The sequence below is a fragment of the Colius striatus genome, chromosome 3 (genome assembly GCF_028858725.1).
Source record: "Colius striatus isolate bColStr4 chromosome 3, bColStr4.1.hap1, whole genome shotgun sequence".
NCBI classification, from domain to species: domain Eukaryota; kingdom Metazoa; phylum Chordata; class Aves; order Coliiformes; family Coliidae; genus Colius; species Colius striatus.
In genome coordinates, this window is record NC_084761.1 from 64,206,794 (window position 1) to 64,229,227 (window position 22,434).

Sequence of the window (22,434 nt, forward strand, 5' to 3'; positions counted from 1 at the left end):
TAACTTCTGACCTACAAAGAGGGCATTAAACAGACATGCTAGGCAGAACTTCTAAGCCAAAGACAATTAAATAGAAATGTGTATCTTCACTTCTGTTGCAAGGGGAGAATATTTAAAATACAAGTGCAGTTCAATAGCTTCAACTAGGGCATATTTAAAATCTTTCTGCACACCTGTTTCATCGTTTCCTTTTTTTTTTCCTGATTTATCTGATAAACAAGGGGTCGAGATCTTTAAGGCAGTGGGGGAATTTCTTACTTTTTCCCTTTATTTTAGGATGTGAAATACCAAAACTGGCTTAGCACAGAAGAAGATGAGAGATTAATGAACAGAAAATGCCAACGTGTTTATTTAAACTGTGTACTATTGAACTACCCACACATAAGAAATTCTAATTGCATGTTCTTGTTAACCATTCGCTTTAAATTACATTCCAGCTTTGTGAGGGCACTGTTAGTACAGTGAGCATATCCCTGATGTGGTAGCACAGACTCTAGAAATAAAATTTTTAGAACACCGTTCTGCATCTTGATGAAAACATTATTGCATATGTTGAACCCACAGGTTCTGTAAAATAACAAAGGTAAAAAGGCAAAAAATTACATTCCTTCAAGTTTGTGACAATAGAGAAGTTTAACACCTCAGTGGACTTGGTTGAGACTGTAATTAACTTCCAATTAGCATGGCACGATGCCAAATGAGCTAAGGCCACACTGTAAAAGGACAGACGGTCTGCTGGGTAGCAAGCAAAGATAGATCAAAGCCCTAACTCGGCAAGGGGAGCCATCAAGGACAACATCTGAAGGTCAGGCAGGCACATACGGATTTTGCTAAGCCTGGGCTGCGATTGTCCCTGGGCAGTGAGCACAAGACGTGGCAGACCTCGATTGCAAAGCCAGCCTCAGTGTAGATCTTTCATGTGCCAGGCTCTCTCAGGCTTGCAGCTGTGCCGAATATTGTATTTATCACCTGCACATTGAAATCCATGAACCTCATTGAATTACCCCAGCTGAAGAATGCACTGGTGCACATCGGCACCATCAGCTGTGGCAACTGCGGTGGTGGCAGCTCCAGCCCGCTGGTGGCTGTGAAGGCAATTGCCCATGTGCCAGCAGTGTCCCTGCCCTGGGCTCAAGGGGCTGCTGCAGCCCTGCTGCTGGGGCCTGAGGCCCTACCACAGGATGTCTCTCTGAAGGAACCTGAGCCACATAACTCTCAGCAGCCTTGTTCAGCGTACGCAGGCACCATCTCTGGCATGGCAGAACCATGCTGCTCTGCAAATGCACAGCTAAATAGATACAAATGTTAATGTGCAATAGCAATGTCTGCAAATGGCAAAGCAAAACATTTGTTGCACAGTGCTTGCTCCAGGCCATCTTGCAAGGCAGCAAAGGCCTTTCCGCAAAAGTTTTGGGTTTACTGGATACAAAGAGTCCCTTCAAGAGACTCCACCTGCACTATTAAGCATTTGGGGAGTTTTGTTTCTTTCCCTAGTGCAGCTTCTCTGTATGTACAAGATGCTTTTTGCTGCTGGTCTTTCTCCATCTTCTAAAACAAAAAATGCCAGTACAATCCAAAGACACAAAGCTACGTGGTGACGTGTCTGGATGTGGCTAGTTCTTACAAACTAAATTCCTTTTTTTCATAGGTGGATAAAGAGACTAACACAGAGGAGTCAGGCAAGGAGAAGGCAGCGGTGCGACCCAAGGACAGAGGCAGCTGGAGCTCCCGACAGCGGCCCTTTGTCAGGAGCAGCATGATCGTGCGCTCACAAACCTTCTCTCCAGGCGAGCGGAACCAGTACATCTGTAGGGTAAGAGGGAAAACACTTGGAAGGAAGGAAGAGCTATTAACTAAAGAGTCATTTAATTTCTTGGGAAAGATGCATTAATGACAGTGAGTCATGTACCTCATTTTCCCTGCAAGAGGCGGAGCCTGTGCTTTCTCTAGCTTCTTTCTTTCCGTAACTGTCCTGATGTGTGGTAGAATTGACTTTCAGCAGTGCTGCGTACTGTTGCAAACCACCTTTACTAGGGTGAAAATACACGCCATTGGAGACAAGTAACAAAGACTCCTGGGCTGGCTGTTTGCAAAAAGTGAGTTTCACTGCATGTCAGCAGCTACAGCTCTCACACAGCAAGGTAATTTATTAAAACACAGATTAGAGTTCCCTGTAAACCGCCATTGCATTACCATATTTTAATAATGTATCTATTTAAGGGTAACAGTGTGGAAAGAGCTTGGTCATCAGCTTTAAATCTCGCTTTGTATCTGGACTGGTTTTTAGACCTGGGCAGCCCAAACTGCTGCTGCTGTAATGTATGTCTTTGGAAGATGTGTGAACAAGCCCAAGGGGTGGAGTTTTAAAGGTGGCTTTGGCAACAAAGTTCTCTGATCTCTCTAGATCTATGTTAGCGTGGGAAAAAAATTAATCACCAGCCATCTTGCTGCTAAACTAACTGTGAAAAGCATGTGTTTAAAGATTTAAATATGGATTATCAGTTTTATAGATTTTAATTGCAGACCCCATAGAAAAGGCAGTTTATTTTGATTAGTTTCTACAGGTTACTCACACAGCTATGGTTCAGGTTTTTCTAATTACTTATGCTGCAATTCTTCTCCATTTCAGTCAGAGCTAGTTGCCTAAATCATTTGGGAATATTAAAAGTTGATCACTTCTCTGTGATTCTCATTGGACCCCTATAATCAGTATCGACATATTTAAATTGAACTCCAGAATGAAACACAACGGATTGTTTTGTAACAGTCTTTATGTAATTTGGATAGATTATTGGCTGAATTCAGAACCTAGCCTTCATCTTCATTCCTATACACTCCAAATTAATTGCATTGGGGGGAAAAAAATGGAGCCTTAGCTTCCTGCCTGTGGAGGCCTTCCACAGGAAGTAACAGGAGTTGCCCCAATAGGTTAGTGTAAACTCCAGAGGTTTTTGCATTTGGAAAAGTATTGGGCTCTTGTAACTTGGAATATTGCTACAAATCCGATGCCAGAAGCCAGAACTAAAAAAAAAACATACCTTGAATCAACAATTCTCTTTCTCATTGTGTACAGTATTGGAAGCAAAGTAAACCAGGGAAAACCCACATTTGCACACGTGCAGCTGTAGAAATACCAGTGGCATCCCCTGTCAGGACTTGAGAGTGGGCGCTGTAGCTGCCTCTGAAGAGCCCCCAGAGAGGGCTGGACACCACTTCCCCAGTCCTGTGCTCGGTTGTACCCTGCGCATAACTGCCTTGTGGTGCCGCACCAGGGCCAGGCATCTTCTAGGTGTGCTCTGGCTAAGTGCCAGCTGCTCTCCCTTCAGGAGAAATGGCCTAGCTTTAAGCAAGCACCTACTTTCATACAGTGTTACAGCAATCACACAGACTTCCAAGGCCTAAAGGACAGACCAAAGGCTGTTGGTGCTTTTGAAAATATCCCTTGAAGAGTGCTTAAAGAACATCAGTGATGACAGGCACCTGTGTATAGTGGGGGATGGGCTCCCAGTAGGGCTTCCATGGTGAAAAGTCAGATTTATCTCTCAAGAGGTGTATTCGTATCGCCAGAAGTTAAATTTTTCACCCTGAACTCCCAGTCAGTCCTGTGTAAGCATACTCAGGGTTCTGGCTTTGGTTATTGTAACGTTAGCAGAGTGATTCTTTTTGTCTCTCCTTCTCTAAAGAGGTAAAATTAATACCCTGCTTCTGTTTTCTCTGAAGTTTACCACTATGCATGCAGATGCATGTAACAGTCAGTCTGCACTGACATACATGGAACTAATGCTATAATTAAGAAGGAGCTCCTGCTGAGCTGTGGTGCATACTTTTGGGAAGCAGGAAGTGTTTCAGAAGGAAGCTGCAGGCACACCTACACTTGTTCCAAAGAATAATTATACAAAAATACCGTTTGTTGGACAGGTGCACAGGTCCACATGAGCAATTTACCTCCCCTCTAGTAAATTTGTTTAAAACCTGCCCCAGGTAAATGAAATCCCTAGTTTATAACTTTCAGTCATGTAAAAGGCAAGCAGTGATTTGGCAGTACTTAATAACCATAGTTACCTTCCTGCATTCCTGAAGAGTCTACTTACTATTAATTCAGTAAGATCTAGTATCTAGTGACAGGACAAGGGGTAATGGAAAGAACCTGGAAAACAAAAAGTTCCATTTATACATAAGGAAAAACTATTTCACTGTGAGGGTGAGGGAGCCCTGGCACAGGCTGCCCAGGGAGGGTGTGGAGTCTCCATCTCTGGAGGTCTTCAAAACCCACCTGGACGTGTTCCTGTGTGACCTGATCTAGGTGGACCTGCTTCTGCAGGGGGGTTGGACTGGGTGATCTTTAAAGGTCCCTTCCAACCCCTACTATTCTATGATTCTATGATCAGTGTTTGCCTGGGTTTAGGAATAGAATTTTAGAGCAGACAATCATTCTAGTTGAAAAAAAAGTGTTGTACTAAGAATGGCCTACATGTGTATCACCACTGAGGTTTTCTGACTGGTTTCATCAATACAGAGATATTTGTATACGAAGGTGCTTTATATCTCTGTTTATGTCTCATTTTGACAGTTGAATCGAAGTGACAGCGACAGCTCAACATTAGCCAAGAAGTCTCTCTTTGTGAGAAACGCCACGGAACGGCGGAGCCTAAGAGTTAAAAGGGTGTGTATGTGCTAGTCACCTGCAGGTGGCTTAATGGGGAGAGAAGGAATAACAAACTTAAGCCTACACTTTATTTCAAGGATTTCAGCAAGTACCACATGTAGTCCTGTAGTTTCAGCTTGAAATCCCAACACAGTGGTCTCAGCCCTACATTTTCCCCTAACAACAAAGCTTTTGTAGTTGTGGCTGAAGGCAGCAGCAAGACACTGGTGCTTGGCATTGTGGCCTTTACTGTTGAGCTTGTTGCTGTCAGAGGGATCTGGGTTAAAGAACCCAAATACTTCAAGTCACCCAGTGTAAGGTGGTTTACATTGCACAAAAGTCATCACCAGAACATGTATCTTGAGAAAATTCTGGTGGAAATTCCAAGGATTCAGATGTCCTTTTAATGGCGATTTACTCTTCTCCAAGAGTGTTCTAGTAGTGAAAAGACTGAAGAACAAGAGAGTAAGACTGTATTTCTCTTGTATGGAGTTCATTTTTATGTAGGTTGGGAGAGATATATTTTAATCTTATTTCTAACTAAAAAAATCCCTTCTGCAGAAGGGTTGTTACCAGGCAGCAGGATTACATTTGGCTTAAGAAATAAACACTGAATAGTCTGGGATGGCTTCTCCTGCCTGACTTATTCATGCGAAAATGTACAGTGAAAGGACAGTAAATAGTGTGAAATACACTGAAATGCATGTTTGTGAAGCTGGTAACATTAGGTGTTTGCTCAGGGCTTGAAAAGCAAACGTTTATAAAAATGAACAATGCAGTTGAAATCTATGGGGAAATCTAAATAGTGTTGATCTCCTGGCATTGTGTTGTCCTGGGGATTAGAAGAGGGGGTTTTGGGTTTAACCTGCAAATGCATCATCGTAGACCTGTCTGGAGGAACTTTTACATTTATTTTTAGTTAGCGACTGAAGAAAAATTCCAGAATATGTGGATTTGGGGACTTGGATCTCATCACAGCAGTTTTCTGCTAAAGAAAAACAAAAACCTCTTTGAGCTTTCCTGACAGTATTCTGTCAAAGCTTACGCTAGCCTCCCTAGATACTGAGTTTTATTCTTCTGTCTCCTAAATGATCCAGCCTGTTTGCCAACCAATCATGCGAAGAGCGACGCAAGAGTGCCCCGTGCGCACTTCCCTGGACTTGGAGCTGGACCTCCAGGCGTCGCGCACCAGGCAGAGTCGCCTGAACGATGAGCTTCAGGCCTTGCGGGATCTTAAACAGAAGCTTGAAGAAATGAAAGGCAGGGGAGAGACAGACCTTCCCCTGTGTGTGCTAGAGGATGAACGATTCCAGAAACTCTTGAAACAAGCTGAAAAACAGGTACGAGCAGCATACAGATACCGTGTGAGGGAATATGCATATGCCCCTACCTTCTCTATAAGTACGTTACAGAATTCAGTCTGTCTCAGTAAAGGTTTTTACAGAAGCTAACATTTGGCACCTCAGAATCACCCACTGTGAACTCAGTTTCTTTATTAGTCCACACTGCCGCATTTAAACCTAGAATTTGATGTAGTATTTTTCTAGTGCCCTCTAAATACTTCAGTAATTCGGAGCAGACACTCCAGCTATTTGGGGCAATAGTTGTCGTTGCTTCAGTAAAATAGCACAAACTTAAAAGTTACTTTAAAATTTTCACGTCCCAATTGTGCTTCTGTGGATGTGCAGAAGCTTTTTGTTCTTCCAGATCAGGTGATGTGCAGTCTGCACAGAATCTGTAGCCAAGAGATGTTTTTGTAACAGGTAGAGGCAATGACAGTGGCAGTGGCGCGTGGGAAAGGCAGTACTTCTGCTGAGGCTTATGTCCTTATACAGGACGTAACTGGTTCTAGTTTTGGCAAAGGAAAGCAACAGCATAGAATGAGTGAGAGGCAACAGTGACAAGTTGGAACACGGACAGTTGCAACAGGGTACATTAAAAAGTTGGATGTTTGTGGGCTTTTTGTTAAGTTTTGGGGAGGTTAGTCATTGCTTTAAATTGTGAGAGTGATCATACACTGAAATGAGACCTTGCACAGAGAGGTTGTCGGGGGTGGAAAAACTCATCATCCACAGCTATTTGGAACCCAACTGGACAAGACCCTGAGTAGGCAGCTGTAGCATCAGCTGCTGTGAGCAGGAGGTTGGAGCAGATGCCCTCTGGAGCCCCCTTCTCCTCTGTGTCAGGCAGCCTATAGCAGTTTTCAATGAGAGGAGGTTGCTACTGACATCTGGGATGGATTTATACTCTTGAGCTATTTACAGTGGATAGAGATTGGTGTTTTGATGACGCCAAATTATTTAGAGTAGTAAAAGTGGACAGCAGTTTCAACAAGGTGCAGAGGACCTCCCAGTATGTAAGCCAGAGATGTTGGTTTTTTAAAAGTTAAATGTCACTGAATAGCAATGTGTAGAGGACCAAAGGGATGATCCCAATATTTACATACACAAAGCCAAGCTCTGAATTCGATGTTAGGAATGAGATACTCCAGATATAAGGAACAAAAACACACGGCCATCAGCAGTTATCAAAAAGCAAATAAGACAGGAATTGCCAAGAAAAGAAGTTGGAACAAAATAAATCATTGGTTTATTGTACAAATACCTGTCATGCCTGTAACATAACATTGTTCAGTTCTGATCCGCCTTCTCAAAGCAGATCTTGAAACTACAGAGGGTCAGCAAGGATGGTGAAAGGAAGAAACAGGTTCCTCTGAGTGGCTAAGTAGCTACAACTGAAGCCATAAAATCATGAGTGGGGTGGAGGAGAGCAATTAATCATTGTCTCTTATTACACAGGAAGCAGGGAATTGAGGAAGTGGCAGGTTAAATGGGAGCAAACACAGCATAACGCTTAGAAAGTGTAAAATGTTTTTTGCAGAACACTTAAGTGCTGCAAATTTGCATAGGTTCAACAGGCAGTTTGATAAACTGATGGGAAGAAAAAATTCATCAGAGGTCATTAACAATAATGATATCACCTACTGCAGGAACTCCTTGGCCATCTGATAGCTTGGGTAACAAAACTTCTCCAATACGTCCTCCCATCTCTTTGTCTTCCTCTCCTCCTCTCTTCCTGACTGTCTTCCCTTGGGCTGGTATTTTAACCAGCAAAGGTTAGGCTGAGCGTTGGCAGTGTTCTTAGAAACCTGTGGGAAAAATGGGGTAAGACAGCACAATGTTTAATCATTGCACAGTGTAACTGTGCTTTTTGACTGTGTGAATTCAGTGTATGAATGTGATCTCTAAGTTTCAACCCATAGAAGCAGTAGCTTAATCTAAAAGAAGCATAGCTAAATTTATTTGGAAATTCTTAGTTTAATGCTGGATGCAGAATAGAAATTACAGGTTCTGTTTGCTTAATTTAAAAACACTCTAAAGCTATTCCTGCTAGAATAGAGTCTGCCTCTGCAACACTGAGTATTATCAGTGCTTCGGATTTGTGCTTACTTATTCCAACTGGCTCTTCAAGGCAGCAGACAGGTCTGGCATGTTTTCTATTTCTAGTGTCAACGGTCAACACCACGACACACACTGCAATGAGGAATAAGGGGAAGAATATATGTTCCTGAAATATATGCAGGCTGTAGCACAGCATTTAGGTCCTTCTTGCCAAACTGAAAGTCAGAATAATGATCACAGCCACTCCACCTCTTTGAAGAGTGCTTGCAAAGTTTCTAGAAATAGTTCTGTCCTTAAAATCTTAGCAGCCTTCCCCTGTGGAGCAGAACAACCCTGAGAATGCTGTGCTCTGCTGTCAGTGTTTCCTCTTGGGTGGGTTAGCAAAACACAGCAGCCTAGAGAACATTGTCATAGATTATTTTTTAGGTCCTGCAGGCATTCTAATGGTGCAGACTAATGCAGCAGCTGGAAGTGCCCAAGAAATTTGGAGTCTCAAGTGAAAAATGAAACTGCAGATACGAGGGATGTTCAAAATCAGTGGCTGCTTACTAGCACTCAGTTACTCTGCTTGAAGCCGAATACACAGACTCCATACTTTCCTTCCCCTTGCTACCATACCTTCCCCAGTACAGCAAGCATATCAAGCCCACTAACACCTGCAGATTTGGTAACTCGGTGCAGCAGCAGCATTTTCACTTGTTTAGGTTGCATTTTTGTGTGAAATCATGCAGTATTTGAACACTGGAGTCTTAAATCCTCAGACAAGTGAGCTTCAGACACTTTGTGTCCTCTGAAGTACTTTCTCTTAGTGTATGTCCGAAAAGGATTCCTGTGGATATCTGTAAGCTGCTTCTTTGTTTCTTTCCAGTACCTCTCCTAAGGAGAGGCAATCTGTAATTATGTCATTAATAGCACAGGTGTGTCCTTGTTGCAGTGCTTTGATGTTTAGCACAGAGTTTTTCCTTTAGATTTGTTTTCTTTCCTCTATACTAAAGAGCAAGACAGAAACTGGTGTTTTGGCTTTAATTTTGATAGCCCTCCTTCTTTATGTCATGCTGAAGTTAAGCACAGATACAGTCATTCCTACCTAGCCCTTGTTTTTGGCAGGTAAGTGTCAGATTTTTGGCACTTGCTGAATGTATGGGCAAGGCATGAGTGTGCTTTGCTGTACTTTATATAGATGGAGGATTCACTGCCTTGATAAATGGCTCAAGAAACACGGTGTAAATACAAACCTGATCATGGTGCCTAGTCTTAGAGACCTTGGGCTGGAAGCAGAGTTTCTCTGAAAGCATCCTGAAAAAAGAAAAGGATGAAAAAAATGAAAAGGGAGTACAAGGTAATAGAGAGTATGAAAACAAAGAAGTCATCTGTGCTGTTAACCTGAAGTGCTGTAGTCAAAAGAATCTTGTGTGTAGTTAGGGAGAAGATAAAATGAGACAATTTTGAAATACTATGTGTGTAGTGCTTTGATGATAAATGTTAACTAGGGGAGCTGATACAACATATGGCCAGTGATAGATGTAAAATGAATTGAGACATTACCAGTTGTAGATTGCAAATTTATGTTCACTAGCTAATAAGGAAAACAGTATTTCTGGGTGAATTTGCTTTTAGAATCATAGCTGTTTTGGAGTTGGGGATTAAGAAGTTAACAGCAGTACGAGGTGGCTGGATTTTGAGGAAGTTTTTTAAAAGATACTGTTCTTTCATGTAGAAACACTTCCTTGGCCAGCAGGTCGAGGGAGATTCTGCTCCCCCTCTACTCTGCCCTGGTGAGGCCTCATCTAGAGTCCTATGTCCAGTTCTGGGCTCCTCAGCTCAAGAGGGACAGAGAACGTCTGGCGAGAGTCTAGCACAGGGCCACCAGGATGATCAGGGGACTGGAGCATCTTCCTTATGAGGAAAGGCTGTGGGAACTGGGACTGTTTAGTCTGGAGAAGAGGAAACTGAGGGGGGATCTCATTAATATTTACAAATACCTAAATAGTGGGTGTCAGGAGGTTGGGGCATTGCTTTTTTTCGATAGTATCTAGCAACAGGACAAGGGGTAATGGGATGAGGCTGGAACACAAAAGTTCCATTTAAACATAAAAAAAATTATTATTTCACTGTTGAGATGAGGGAGCCCTGGCACAGGCTGCCCAGGGAGGGTGTGGAGTCTCCTTCTCTGGAGGTCTTCAAGACCCGCATGGACACGTTCCTATGTGACCTGATCTAGGTGACCCTGCTTCTACAGGGGGGTTGGACTAGATGACCTCTAAAGGTCTTTTCCAACCCCTACCATTGTATGATTCATATGAAACACTGGAGTGTGTTTCAACAGACAGGGGTTACCACTATCCTGCTGCAAACAGATTTCTTGTAGATACCCAGTATGAAACTGACAGTATGGACTAACTTTATTGAATTAGTTGTTTTTGTTCTTTGTGAGTCCTGTGGGTTGAATTCAGAACTGGAGACATGAACCCCTAAGTGACAACCCAGCTTTTTGAAGACCACCGTTTCTGGCTTGGGTGTGCGTTTTAATTTGAGGTAACAGAACAGTGTTTTCAAGTCTGAGTGTCTAAAAGTAAGCATCAAAAATTAACCTCTAAAGAACTTGAAATATTGTTGAAGAATGTGAACCGATTCTGATAAATTTTGTTGGCTGGCAAAATTCCAAATACAGTAAAGAACACTTGTCTGACAGTCCCTGCAGCCTGGAAGTGAGGTGGCACAGCCCCTGCCGTACACCTCACGTGTGATGGGGTGAGAATGCACGTGAAGGACTCGCCTGCACACCAACGGTGGCCACATACTCTGTTGGTTTTGGGGTGTTTCTTTAGGAAAAGCTGTTACCTTATTTTGTGCCCATGTCTTAGGCTTTTAATGGGAGCCTTGTGTCTTGCTGACCCTTCAAACAGAGATTTTCACAGAACTACCAAGTCCAACTGTAAAGCCTCACAACACCAAGTGTTTTGCTTGATGCACAAGAAATTGTCATTTCTTTGAAATTAGTAGTTGGGTTTTATTAGAAAAATATAGCTATTTTTCCTGTTTACAGGCTGAACAGTCAAAAGAAGAACAGAAGCAAGGTTTAAGTGCTGAGAAGTTGATGAGGAAAGCTTCCAAGGATGTATGCCGGTTACGGGAGCAGAGCCAGAAAGTGCCACTGCAGGTGCAGTCATTCAGGTATGGCCTGTTGTGCTTTGCATGCTCTTTTTAGTGCAGAGAAGTAACAGGAATTATTGGTAAATATATTCAGACGTGAAAAATCTCCATACTTCCGAATTGCAAGAAACATCACGTGTTTCTAACAGAGGTCAAAATTGGAGTTTCAAAGGATCGGGGCTGGGTAACTTGCTTGTGGCAGAATGTCTGTCAGCTGAGCTGTGGTGATCAGTAAGCAGAGTGAAAAGTTTCGGAGCTCCCCGTGGCACCTGCTGTGGGCAAATACAGGTGAGACCATTGCCATGGCTCACCTTGCCCACAGTAGACTGACAGTGGGCTTTAGGTTAGTGGTCTTTCCCAGGGATGGCATGAGCCTGAAGCAAATCGCCCCTCAAGGAGCGGCGGAAAATATACATCTCATTAGGAAACTGATTAACCACTATTAGTCCATTGCTCAAGACTTACTATTCAGAAAGATCTTGAATCCCTTCTCTTTTTTTGTTTCCCTCATCCTTTTGTTTGTGGGAACAGCAACCAATTACATGAAGCAATTCATCAAATGTTCTTGTTTAGCATAAGCCATGAATAAATGAACACTTTCTGTCTCAAACCATAATTCTAACTGGTGTAAGTTTGTAAAAGGTAGGACAGTGAGCGGTAGGCAAGCAGCCTAAAGGCCACACTGCTACCCAAAAATAGATATTAACCTGTTAATTGAAAAATGCAGTGCTTACTCTTCTGCACAGAAGCAGTACTGCAAGCTAACTGAATCTGTTGTGTCACTAATGCACAGTTCTCAAGCTTGATTTCTGGATTCCTGTACAGGAAATGTAAGTCAGCCACTAGTAAGTGAGAGGAGCTTTTTTCCTTTTTACACCCATTTTATTGTGAGCAGTTTGAGAAGTCCGTAAACAAACAGGGCCTGTGAGGCACGTGTTGCAAACCATAAGTGTAAGGGATGCACAGGCAAAGCAAGAGAGAAAGGAAAGGAGTTCCTCAGCAAAAAAGCATTCTGTCCACGCTCTTTACCTTCAGCATGAAATTCAGAGCATCTCCTAATAGTCTTCACTTTCTGTGCAAGTCCTGATTCAGTTTTGGTCAGTGCTGGTCGTTTAACAGTCATCACAGACAGCACGCTGCCCAAATTGACAGGAACATCTCATAGTGCTCAAGACATCATTCCCCTGCAAGAAGGGTATTGTAAGACTCCATTCTCCTTGCTCTTCTACTCCCTACACAACCAGCTGAGGAATCCAGTGCACATGGTGGATTTGGCTCTGGGCTGCTGTTTTTGATGGGAACTCAAGGTTTGCCGGTGGAAAATGTGGTGTGGGCCCCTGGACAAGCAGTCGCCTGGACAAGCGGACGCACCCAGCTGCTTGGGCTTGTCACACTGCCCTGGCCTCGCAAACTGATCACACGGAGGCAGTTTTGAAGCTCTTGAGAAGAATGACTCTTCTGAGCTTTAATTTTTAACCCCCCAATACTTGTCACCTGCTTGCTGAGCTGCTGGCAGACAAGCTTGTGTACGTTTGTTATGCTTCAGTAATCCCTCAGCTCATAGGAGACAGAAATGGTAACAACAAAGGGGAAGCAAGTAGAGACCTGGCTGACAATTCTGCTTCTCTGAGTCTTACCCAGACCCAATTATTTTATTATTTCTTCCCCCCCAAGTCAGGATAAAATGTTTTGTTTAGCCTTTTCCTTTCCCCACATTGAAATACCATCATAGGGAGTTCAGTGACGAGGATCGATATTTCAGTCTCATCATTGCAGTTATTAATGAGATATTGATATTTTTTCCTCTCTCTGGAGATGCTTTCTACATAAATCTGCCTAAGAAGAGAATTATGTCAGTGCCACATTTGTTGTGAATAAATTCATTGTATATTTTCCAAACTATATGTTAAAGGACTCTGCTGTAATATTATCAGCTCTACAGCAGATGACATTGGAGTCATGCCACAGACAGGAAAATAAGCACTTGTTTTCTTTCCCGACTTGAGGGAGAAGATGGCCTACTTCACAAGAGCGAAGATCAGCATACCAGCCCTTCCCGTTGATGATGTATAATTATGCGTTTGCGTTGAAGTGTTTTTCCACTTGCTCATCTCTTTTTCAGACGAACTCTGTAGTTCCAGTGACCTGCTTTTACAGATCCTCTATTTTACATTCACTGTTGCTATGTTTATTTGTAAAATACAGTGAGTGGAGTTGTTGTATGCTGAAAAAAAAAAGGCAAACATGCCCAAGGACCGGGAAACCAAAGTAGCTGAATTTTGGTATACTGATGCTGATTTTGTACAGTTTGTATGTATTGCATGTGTGTTTTTATTTTGTAAAGATGGAACAAAGGCAGGACTTAAGTGTGTATCCTGTTGAACTGCACTGTGGTGAGAAATATAAGTTCAACGGAAGCTTGTTTATCTTTTCACTATTTTCTTGTGAGCAGACTGTGAAGATGGCTGTTTGGCCATGCAATATTTTTGTACAAGAGAGACTTTTATAGTTTAAAGCTAACCGCAAGCATAAGCTCCTTTCCAAAACATCGAGGCTGCCTCACACCAGCTGCTAACTACATTCATCAGCCACAGGGAAATCTTGTTTCCAATAACAAATTTCTTCTGATTTTGTTTTTTTAATACTTGGTAGGGAGAGACGGAGTTCAGAGTTTAGTTTTGTGAATGTACAGTACTTTAACCTGCACTAAAAGGTTTCTTGCGTCTGTGGGGGAGAAAGGCAAGGCAGACCGGTAACCCTAAAAACTTACTATGAGACTACCAAAAGGGGCAGCTGCTTTCTGAGCTGGAAGCTGAATCAAATTCATAATACCAACAATGAAATCGGAACAGTTACAGCCATTCTACACTTAAAAATGAGAGTTCCTCTGTGTTAATCTTTTGTCCTAGAGGTTTCCTTACTGCCAACTAGGAACATGTAAAAGTGTTTGTTGAGTTTACAAATACAAAGATGTTTCATAAAAGTATCCATAGGAGGAGAGGACTCTGTCACATGCTAAGTCGGCTATCAGAAGGCTCGTTGCCAAGGTAAGCCCTTCCTGAGAAAGGAAAGCTCCCGACTCACAGTCTTCACATCTTTCGGTACAATTAATAACACTTTTTAAAATGCACAGTTGCCCCTGTCTGCAGCTGAGGGTGCACAGGTGCTGTGGATACGTTCTGTTACAAGTCCCGTGCTGTGTTTGGGCAGCCCAGTCTTGGCAAGCACTTGGGCTCTCACCTTCTGTGGGTACCATCCTAGGAGGTGGACATTGCTCGTCACAGAAATATTTCATTTTCCACTTACTATGTTGCATTGGGATGTATTTAGTTCACTGGCTAAACTTTCCTTCCTGAAGCAACGAGCCACAGAGGCGTGGACTTCATCTTTCAAAAAGGCTATAATTACTTGGTGAGAAAATGGAAGCAAATGTCACCCCAACATGGTAGCAGCTGTCTTAAATTCAAAGTGACAATTCTGTGATGAGAGGTCTGTGTAACACCCAAGGGCTTTCTCTTATGCACAAATACGTCAGTTCACGTAAACATAGAGCCCAACGTGCTATTTTGGGCAAGATGACTGATTGAAGATCCTTTATGAACGCCCCATTTGGTTTTGGTTTCGTGGGTTTGAGAGAACCTTCCTGTTTGAAAGGTCAATTAAAAATAAAAATCTGGAATTATTTAATGTAGAGGTGAAATGAAGGTTGACAGTTTCAGCTTCTCAATTTGATTCTATAAGTTGTTTGTAGAATGAAGCTTTTAGAGGTGTACTTTATGATTTTTCTTTTATTTATTTACAGTCTTATTTATGTTCTGTTTAATATCGTTCAGTTCTGGCCATGAAAATATTTGACGTTAAGGATGCAATTGTGAAAAATGTTTAGAGTTGTCTAATTGTTGCCAGATCAGACGTTTCTCCTCCGTGTGGAGTCATTTTTCAAGAAAAGTATTATTGTCCGATCATAAGCATGAGGTGAGGTCAAAATTTAAGTATTACTGGCTTGAGCTCACAGAACTCATTTTTAAGTGACTTGAGCACGTTCATGCTTCTCTTCTTCCAAATTGGTAACGTTGAACATGGTTATAGGCAGCTTTTAACAATTCTAAGTTTGGAGTTGTGGGGTTTTTTGTTTTTACCAATTCAGATTATTCACACTTGAAACAGTCAATAGAATAAGCTAAAACACGTCTAAATAAAGCCCCAGCAGTTTAGAATTATAAACATGACTCTTAAAGTGGAATTTACCCTGCCCAGCGGGGTGTAACGAATGTTATGAGTTCTGCTTCCAGGTACCAATGGCACTGCAGTCACATATATCAAAATCTAGATATTACTGGTACAAGAATACTTAGCCAAATGAGCACAGTTTAGCAGAAGTTGTAATAGCACACAAATCAGATAATTTTAAGGTTTTTGTTTTACTGTTGCTATGTTTATACTGTATTAAATATCAAATGCTCAGGACTGAACTGAATATTTAATCAGGTTATATTCTGAATGTGTTTCTGTTCTAATTTTGTCTGTAAGAGTATGCAAGTACATCACATAGATTAACGTGTCTCTGCACTTTCCATGTGTTTCAGTGATTGGAAAATACATTTTTTTAACAAAAAACTCTCTCCCAGACTGGTGTTTTATTTGGTTCTGTTAGTGCTGTTCTGTGTCTCTGTAGGCTCTTTGCAGAAGCAGATGGCTGCTACAGCTTTGTCAATGTAAAATCATTGCAATTTATGGAAAGTTCACATCACTCACTGACAAATCTGATAGAAACTGATTCATGTGTTGGAAGTTGGTTCTTTACATGCATTAAGTAAAAACTGCAGTAGCACTGAACAGGGGTCAGCTGGCCCCTGGACACCATCTTCTCGTTACCCAGACACACTGCCTTTCCTTAACAAGGTGGCAGGTAGGGACACAGCCATTCACTCACACACACACACACACCCCATGGAGAATCCTTTGTTACTTGACCTTACTCCTGACAACATTTAGTTTACTGTAAATGATACAGGTCCAGGAAACTTCATCCAAGGATGTACTGTATTAGGTTCTTGTGGCACACGTTGAACTGGCATTACAACCTCTTTCAGGACTTCAACAATTTTTGTAAGAAAGACATTGTTGAAAGCAGTCCTGGGAGGAGTTGTGCCGTTTCACACATGGGTTAAGTCTCCATGCATGCCTAGAGATTAGAAATTTTATATTCATCCTAAAGAAAAAAAACCACCAAAATACAATCCCCTACAAAAATAAAGTCTGCAATGGATCAGATCATGGAGGAATGCAGGGGTTACACCTCCATAGCTCATCAGTTAATGTAATGAAAATTGAAGGTAAGTAGTGATAAAATGAACTAGCTAAGAGGAAACAATTCCTCTCCCTGCTCTTGTAAACAAACAGTAACCTGCCTGTTCAGCAGACCTTTCCCACTGTAATGCAAGAGTAAGAAATCTGAAACTTCATGTCTGCCCTCTTAATGTCTTCTGTTTCCAGTTTCTAGAGGTTTATGGGCATCTTGCACATCTGTCATTGCATACTTCTCTGCAAGTGGTGACCAGAGGGCAAGCAGACTGTGGAGAGGAGTAGAGATACCCCTACAGGGATAACAAATCTACCACTCCTGCCCCTGAAGGGTGCAGCCCCTGTTTCCCACATGGGCACAATCTCTGGCAAATCCTCGTCCCAGCGTTGCTGGATTGATAACATGGACAACTCAAGAAACGGGGACTGAGGCCAGAACCCCAGCCATCCCCAGGAATATTCCTCCAAGGAGTAACAGATGGAGTTTTAGCTCTCTGTCCTCCAGCTTGAGGTAGTCCAAACAAGACTAGAGATCGCAAGGCTCAGAAGTCCTAGTCCATTTGGTGTGGACAGAAAATCCAGTGAGTCTTGAATCCTAGAGGCAAAGCTAGCAAAGCATTGACAGCTTTATGCTGTGCTCCTCCTACATCCAAGACTACACAGGTTTGGCAGAGTCCTACTGTATATAAGTGAGATTTTTCCAGCCTGGTGGGTAGTTGCAGGTACCAGGTAAAGTCTCTGTGAGCGCAGCCACGCAGCTCCCTGCAGCCCACGGCCATGCACCTGCGTCCTTGTCAGCAGCCACCAGACTGCAGCCACACACGCTAGCGCAGACACTTCTGCTCCAGTCTTTGTCATATACAGCATAAGCAGAAGTTAAAATCTGGTTTTAATGGTTTAAAGCCTGAACTGCTCCTCCCTTTCCTGCACTGCATTGCCTGTGTGTCTGGGGGACAGACAGGTACACCAACAGCTGAAGGGAGAGGCCAAGCTGGGCTCGCCTTTCAGTAGTTAGGGATTTGGTTTCTTAAGAAAAGCATATCTTTTGCTTTCCATCAGTCTGCTAAAGCATTACTACAGCTCTGCTAGTTTGGGCACCTCCCTGGTTGTTTTTCTGTAAAGTTTTCATGTCCTGTTGCTCCACTTCCACCCACAGCCACGGAAGCCATGTGCCCTAGGGCTGGGTAAATGTAGTCCAAGGTTACAGGCACAGAACAATGTGTTGCTGTAAGCGAGTGGACCTGGAGGAGCCCTTGATAGGGTGCATAATGCCTCACTACCTGTGTCAGGAGAACACAGCGAAGTGTTTTCTAGAGCAGCATTTCTCAGTCTATTTTTGATGCAGCATGCATGCAGGTGCCAGAAACGCTTAGACTAACCTGTATGGACAGCTTAATGTGCTGGAGTGGGCAACCACAAGTTGCTGGGTAGGAAGCACTCCCACCACACACAACACCCCACACACAACCAGGCATCCACAGAGCCTGATGGAACGTCAGAACTCTACCCTTTCCTTAGCACAACGATTTCCAAGTACACCACAACCCCATCTGATGCAAGGCGTGGATTTAGGCTGTTGAGGGTGTGAAAACTCAAATTTGTACAGCACTTGCATCAGGCAAGTGGAAAATTATGGTAGAAGTCAAGCTTGGAGGCTCTTTTAATCGGCTACATATGAAAAGGAAGCATAGTTTAGTTAAAAGCCAAGCTGTAAGGGAACATGCATGTCCATAGTCAAGGTTTTGCAGTGGAATTGAGAAAGCAAAAGCACCTTTTCTGCGCAGTCTACGGAAACTTCAGCATTCTGCTGTGTAGAAAAGTCTTAAAACAGTCCTGTGGGTTGGGAAACGCGCCCCCTGGCCCTGCCAGCTGGGGAGAAAATGCCCCAAGTTTAGCAAGTCAGCGAGGTAACAAAGAGGCCTTTCAGTTACAACTGGAACAAGCCTCTGCCTTGCTCTGGGGTTTGAAAGAGAGAGGGCAGTCTTTCTGGACTGCTTAAAACCTTCCATTTTAAGGCCTAGTTTCAGTTTCCAAACGCCGACACCGATCCCGCTGTTCTGCCGCTGCATAGCGGACTGAAGACAGATGCACTTTGGTTGAGCAGATCGTGCAATTGAGTAGGGATCCTCCTAATATAAGACAAAATCCAGCAAGCCAGCCAACGAATAACGCTTCCCCAAAATCCCACCTGGGAACAATATCTGGTATATTCTCATCCCAAAATTCCTGGACGGTGGAATGGGCAACCCAAGAGACTGGGACAATAGCTGTAATCCCCGAGATCCAGAAGAGCATTCCTCCAAAGAGCAACAGCCGTTTCTTTTGCTCCTGTTGCCTTTCACCGATTTTCAAACAGTCCAACCCAAATCCCGAGAGCAAGAGGCCCAAAAGCCCCGATCCGTTGGAAAAAAACATCAAAACCCTAGAAATCCTGAGCTCTGGCGGCAAAGCTAAGAAAGAATCGAAGTCCTTGCACTGCATTCCCCCTTCTTCCTGGACAACACAAGCCTGCCAGAGTCCCATGGTCCAGATCTCCAGTTCGTTCAGTTCCAAGTTCAGATTTTTCCACTGGGGTAAGTAGGTGGTGAGGCAGGAGAGGACCCAGCCCAACAGAGAGAAGAGCATCCCGCCCAGCTGCACAACCAGCCGATGGGCCAAGGCCATGGCACCGGCTGAGTCCCACACGCCAGAGGAGGGAAGGAGGAAGGGAAGAAGGAAAGAAGGTCTCCCCAGCAGCACCGTGGCAACCGCTACCTCGAGCGATGGCGGAAGCAATGATGAGTTTAGTTCTCTGCTGCCCCAAATATAAGCCCTTGCTATTAACCCTTTGGAGGCTCTGAAACACGTTTTTGTTCTTCACAAATATAAAGTTTCACATAAAGGATGGAGGACTTCACTAAACCGTGAGTTAGGCTTTCCGATAAGGATTTGATCTGTTACCTTCCAATTTGCTTGGTAAAATTATATCCCAATGCCCGATGATTACAAGCCTGAGGATGAACAAAGAGGGCTCTATGACCCCTCACCCTAAAACACAACAGAAATCTTTGTGCTTCAATACGGATTAATTAGATTTTAAGTGGTGATAGAAAGTCAGCTCTGTGTGCAACAGGACTTCATTGTAATAGCTAAATTTGAGATTTCAGGGATGTAAATCAAGGCCTTGTAAAGAAAGGTAGACTGTTTGCCTATAATCTTTATTCTTAGACTTCCTCAACATACATAATGGCTTATCTTCCACTGCCCTGTTTTATGTCCCCAGCACTGTAAAAGACGCTTTGTACAAGATCCTTATGTTTCACATTTTCTACATTCATTTCTTTTAAAATGGGCTTTGTTTTGAGCGACTCTGAGGGGGAAAGAGAGAAGGGGATGGTGAAAGTAACGTAGAAAATGAAACCCTAGACATCCCTCCACCATAATGAGCCCAGCATAAACTTTACCTGCCCCGGGGCTTCATCAGCACCAGGGTAGCAGCTTACACCGGCTCAGAGTGTCCCCTTTCCTAGACCCATGTCCCAGATGGCACAGAGTGTATACGCTTAGTGTCTGACAACATTTGGCACTCAGTGCTCCCAGGGCCGGTACCTGGTCTGATCAAAGCAAGATACCATTAAGCCATTACCCCATTAGCAACCCTCCTTTTTGCCTGCTCTCATGTCAGCTACACCTGGGCTTGTCTACAGGGTCAGCAAGGAGAACACGTGTCTGCCATTCCCCTCCACAGATGTAACGCAACAGCGGGCACGGGAGAGAGCTGAGCAGGGGGAACACAGGCACACGAGTATGACCCAGACATGGTTTTCACTCTCTCTTGACTTTGTTTCCTAGATGCCCTAATGGCCACGGCCACATATTTTAAGTCTCAGTTGCCCAAAGGGGGTTATTGAGTGATGGAAAAATGTAACACTGCTTTAGAAGGTTTCCAAAATCCAGAAATGTGGCCAAGAAGGCCAATGGCATCCTGGGATGCATCAAGAAGAGTGTGACCAGCAGGGCAAGGGAGGTTCTGTTCCCCCTCTACTCTGCCCTGGTGAGGCCTCATCTGGAGTACTGTGTCCAGTTCTGGGCTCCTCAGCTCAAGAGGGACAGGGAAGTGTTGGAGAGAGTCCAGCACAGGGCCACCAAGATGATCAGGGGTCTGGAACATCTTTCATATGAGGAAAGGCTGCAGGAACCGGGGCTGTTTAGTCTGGAGAAGAGGAGACTGAGGGGGGATCTTATTAACATTTACAAATATCTAAAGGGTGAGTGTCAGGAGGCTGGGACATCCCTCTTTTCTATAGTAGATAGTAACAGGACAAGGGATAATTTTTGTAACTTTTTGTGTTCCAGCTTCATCCCCTTAAACATAAGAAAAAACTATTTCACTGTGAGGGTGAGGGAGCAGTGGCACAGGCTGCCCAGAGGGGTTGTGGAGTCTCCTTCCTTGGAGGTCTTCAAGACCCACCTGGACATGTTCCTATGCGACCTGATCTGGGTGACCCTGCTTCTGCAGGGGGGTTGGACTAGATGATCTCTAAAGGTCCTTTCCAACCCCTACCATTCCATGAATTAAGAAATCTTACTGTGGCAGTATTCCCCTTACTTCTGTACCAAGTCTTAGTTTCTCATTGTTGTGTTTCTCTTGTCACAAGTTGTGAAGAGCCAACAAAGCTGATCTGTTTTCCTTTTGCCTGTGTACAGACCCAGCCCAGCGGGTCAAAAAATCTCCTGCCAAAAAAAAAGCATTGTGCACAAGATTTGGCTGTGTTGTTTCTCTCTCCTTTCTCTGAATAGAGAGCAAAAGAGTGCTAGTTCTGAAAATCATTGTGACACTGAATGAGAGAGTCCATAATGCCATTTGAGTAACTTCAAGATAAACGACTGCACTTCAGGAGTGCTTCTGCTCAGGCAGGGGCTACATGCTTATTTGACTTTAAAGTCATGTTTACTGACAGAACCATTACTGGAAGCTTATGTGCTTCTCCTGTCTGTGAACATGTAACATTTCCTTCTCTGCTCTGAAGTCCAGCAGCCAATAGTGTGAGAGCACAAGGGTCAGGCTTGTGAAGTCCATTCATTGTGATTGTGTTGACCACAACTGGAGCAGGATGCCAGTTAACATTCGGAAGCACTCAGGCTGCTGTATCAGTAAAATCTGCCAACTAACTTCTGCAGCCTCCTGTTAACTGCGCACTAAGAGCAAGCAAAGCTTCCTTATACTACCCTGTGCAAGGCTATAAAAGAATCCTTGCTCTTCCAGTGGAAAAAAATAGATAAATAGCTAAGACTTGCCTTGTCACCAGGATTGCAACAAGGTCTGAAATGCCTTTACTTGGAACTTACTGATCTTATGAAAACCTTAGCAAAGCCATAAACAAAAGAATGTCTTCAGGCTGAACTGAGATACATAGATTCTCAGGTCAGTAACTGTCTTAGTCCTATCTCCCTTGTTCTCCTTTCATACTTTTCCTCCTCAACATTATTGCTTTTCTCTCACATCTAAAAGTGTCTCATTCCCAGAATAATTTTATTTTGGTAGACTTGTGCCTACATGGAGGGTGACATGTCAGAGTTACTGCCAAGCCCAAGGGCTAGAACTGAGCTCCCATCAGTGCCTGCCCTAACTGCTCGAGATAGTGCGAGACATACACCAGTTACGTTTACATTGCATAATGTGTACCGGGCACTGTTACATCGCAATGGTGAAACACATCCACTGACATCTGCACAGCCTGAAACAACAAACACCCCAAGGGGTTTCAGTGGAGAGGGACATTGCATCCCATGCCAGTGAGGCAGGGAAGCTGCCTGCCAGGGAGTTCCAGACAGTGCCATGGGGCCTGTGCACAAACGAGCTGCTCCAGGACAATTCTGCCCCTGCCTGTGCCCCTTCCCCTGCCAGCCTCTGCAGCAAGGACTGTGCTTGGCAAGAAGAGGAAGAGTGGT

At 43.6% G+C, this 22,434-nt stretch overlaps 2 protein-coding genes and 1 pseudogene across 3 annotated transcripts in view; 1 reads left to right on the forward strand and 2 right to left on the reverse strand.

The window, feature by feature from the left end:
• WWC2 (WW and C2 domain containing 2) overlaps positions 1-15,792 on the forward strand; it is a 108,195-nt gene extending 92,403 nt beyond the window's left edge. For both annotated transcript variants that reach the window (XM_061992380.1, XM_061992381.1), the window contains 5 exons: positions 1,649-1,813; positions 4,571-4,663; positions 5,743-5,985; positions 11,093-11,220; positions 13,206-15,792. In XM_061992380.1, coding sequence (XP_061848364.1) covers positions 1,649-1,813; positions 4,571-4,663; positions 5,743-5,985; positions 11,093-11,220; positions 13,206-13,272 — 696 coding nt within the window. In that variant the 3' untranslated portion in view covers positions 13,273-15,792. The remainder of the gene's footprint in view (positions 1-1,648; positions 1,814-4,570; positions 4,664-5,742; positions 5,986-11,092; positions 11,221-13,205) is intronic.
• Positions 15,793-16,675: 883 nt separating this feature from the next.
• LOC104553510 (claudin-22-like) lies at positions 16,676-17,282 on the reverse strand (annotated as a pseudogene).
• Positions 17,283-18,513: 1,231 nt separating this feature from the next.
• On the reverse strand, positions 18,514-19,167 carry LOC104553508 (claudin-22). The gene has a single exon (XM_010196197.2). The coding sequence runs from the start codon at positions 19,165-19,167 to the stop codon at positions 18,514-18,516; it is 654 nt and encodes a 217-aa protein (XP_010194499.2).
• Positions 19,168-22,434: the final 3,267 nt, after the last annotated feature.

Excerpts from the sequence above, each read along its gene's own strand:
- LOC104553508 (XM_010196197.2), bottom strand. The coding sequence starts at position 19,167 with ATGGCCTTGGCCCATCGGCTGGTTGTGCAGCTGGGCGGGATGCTCTTC.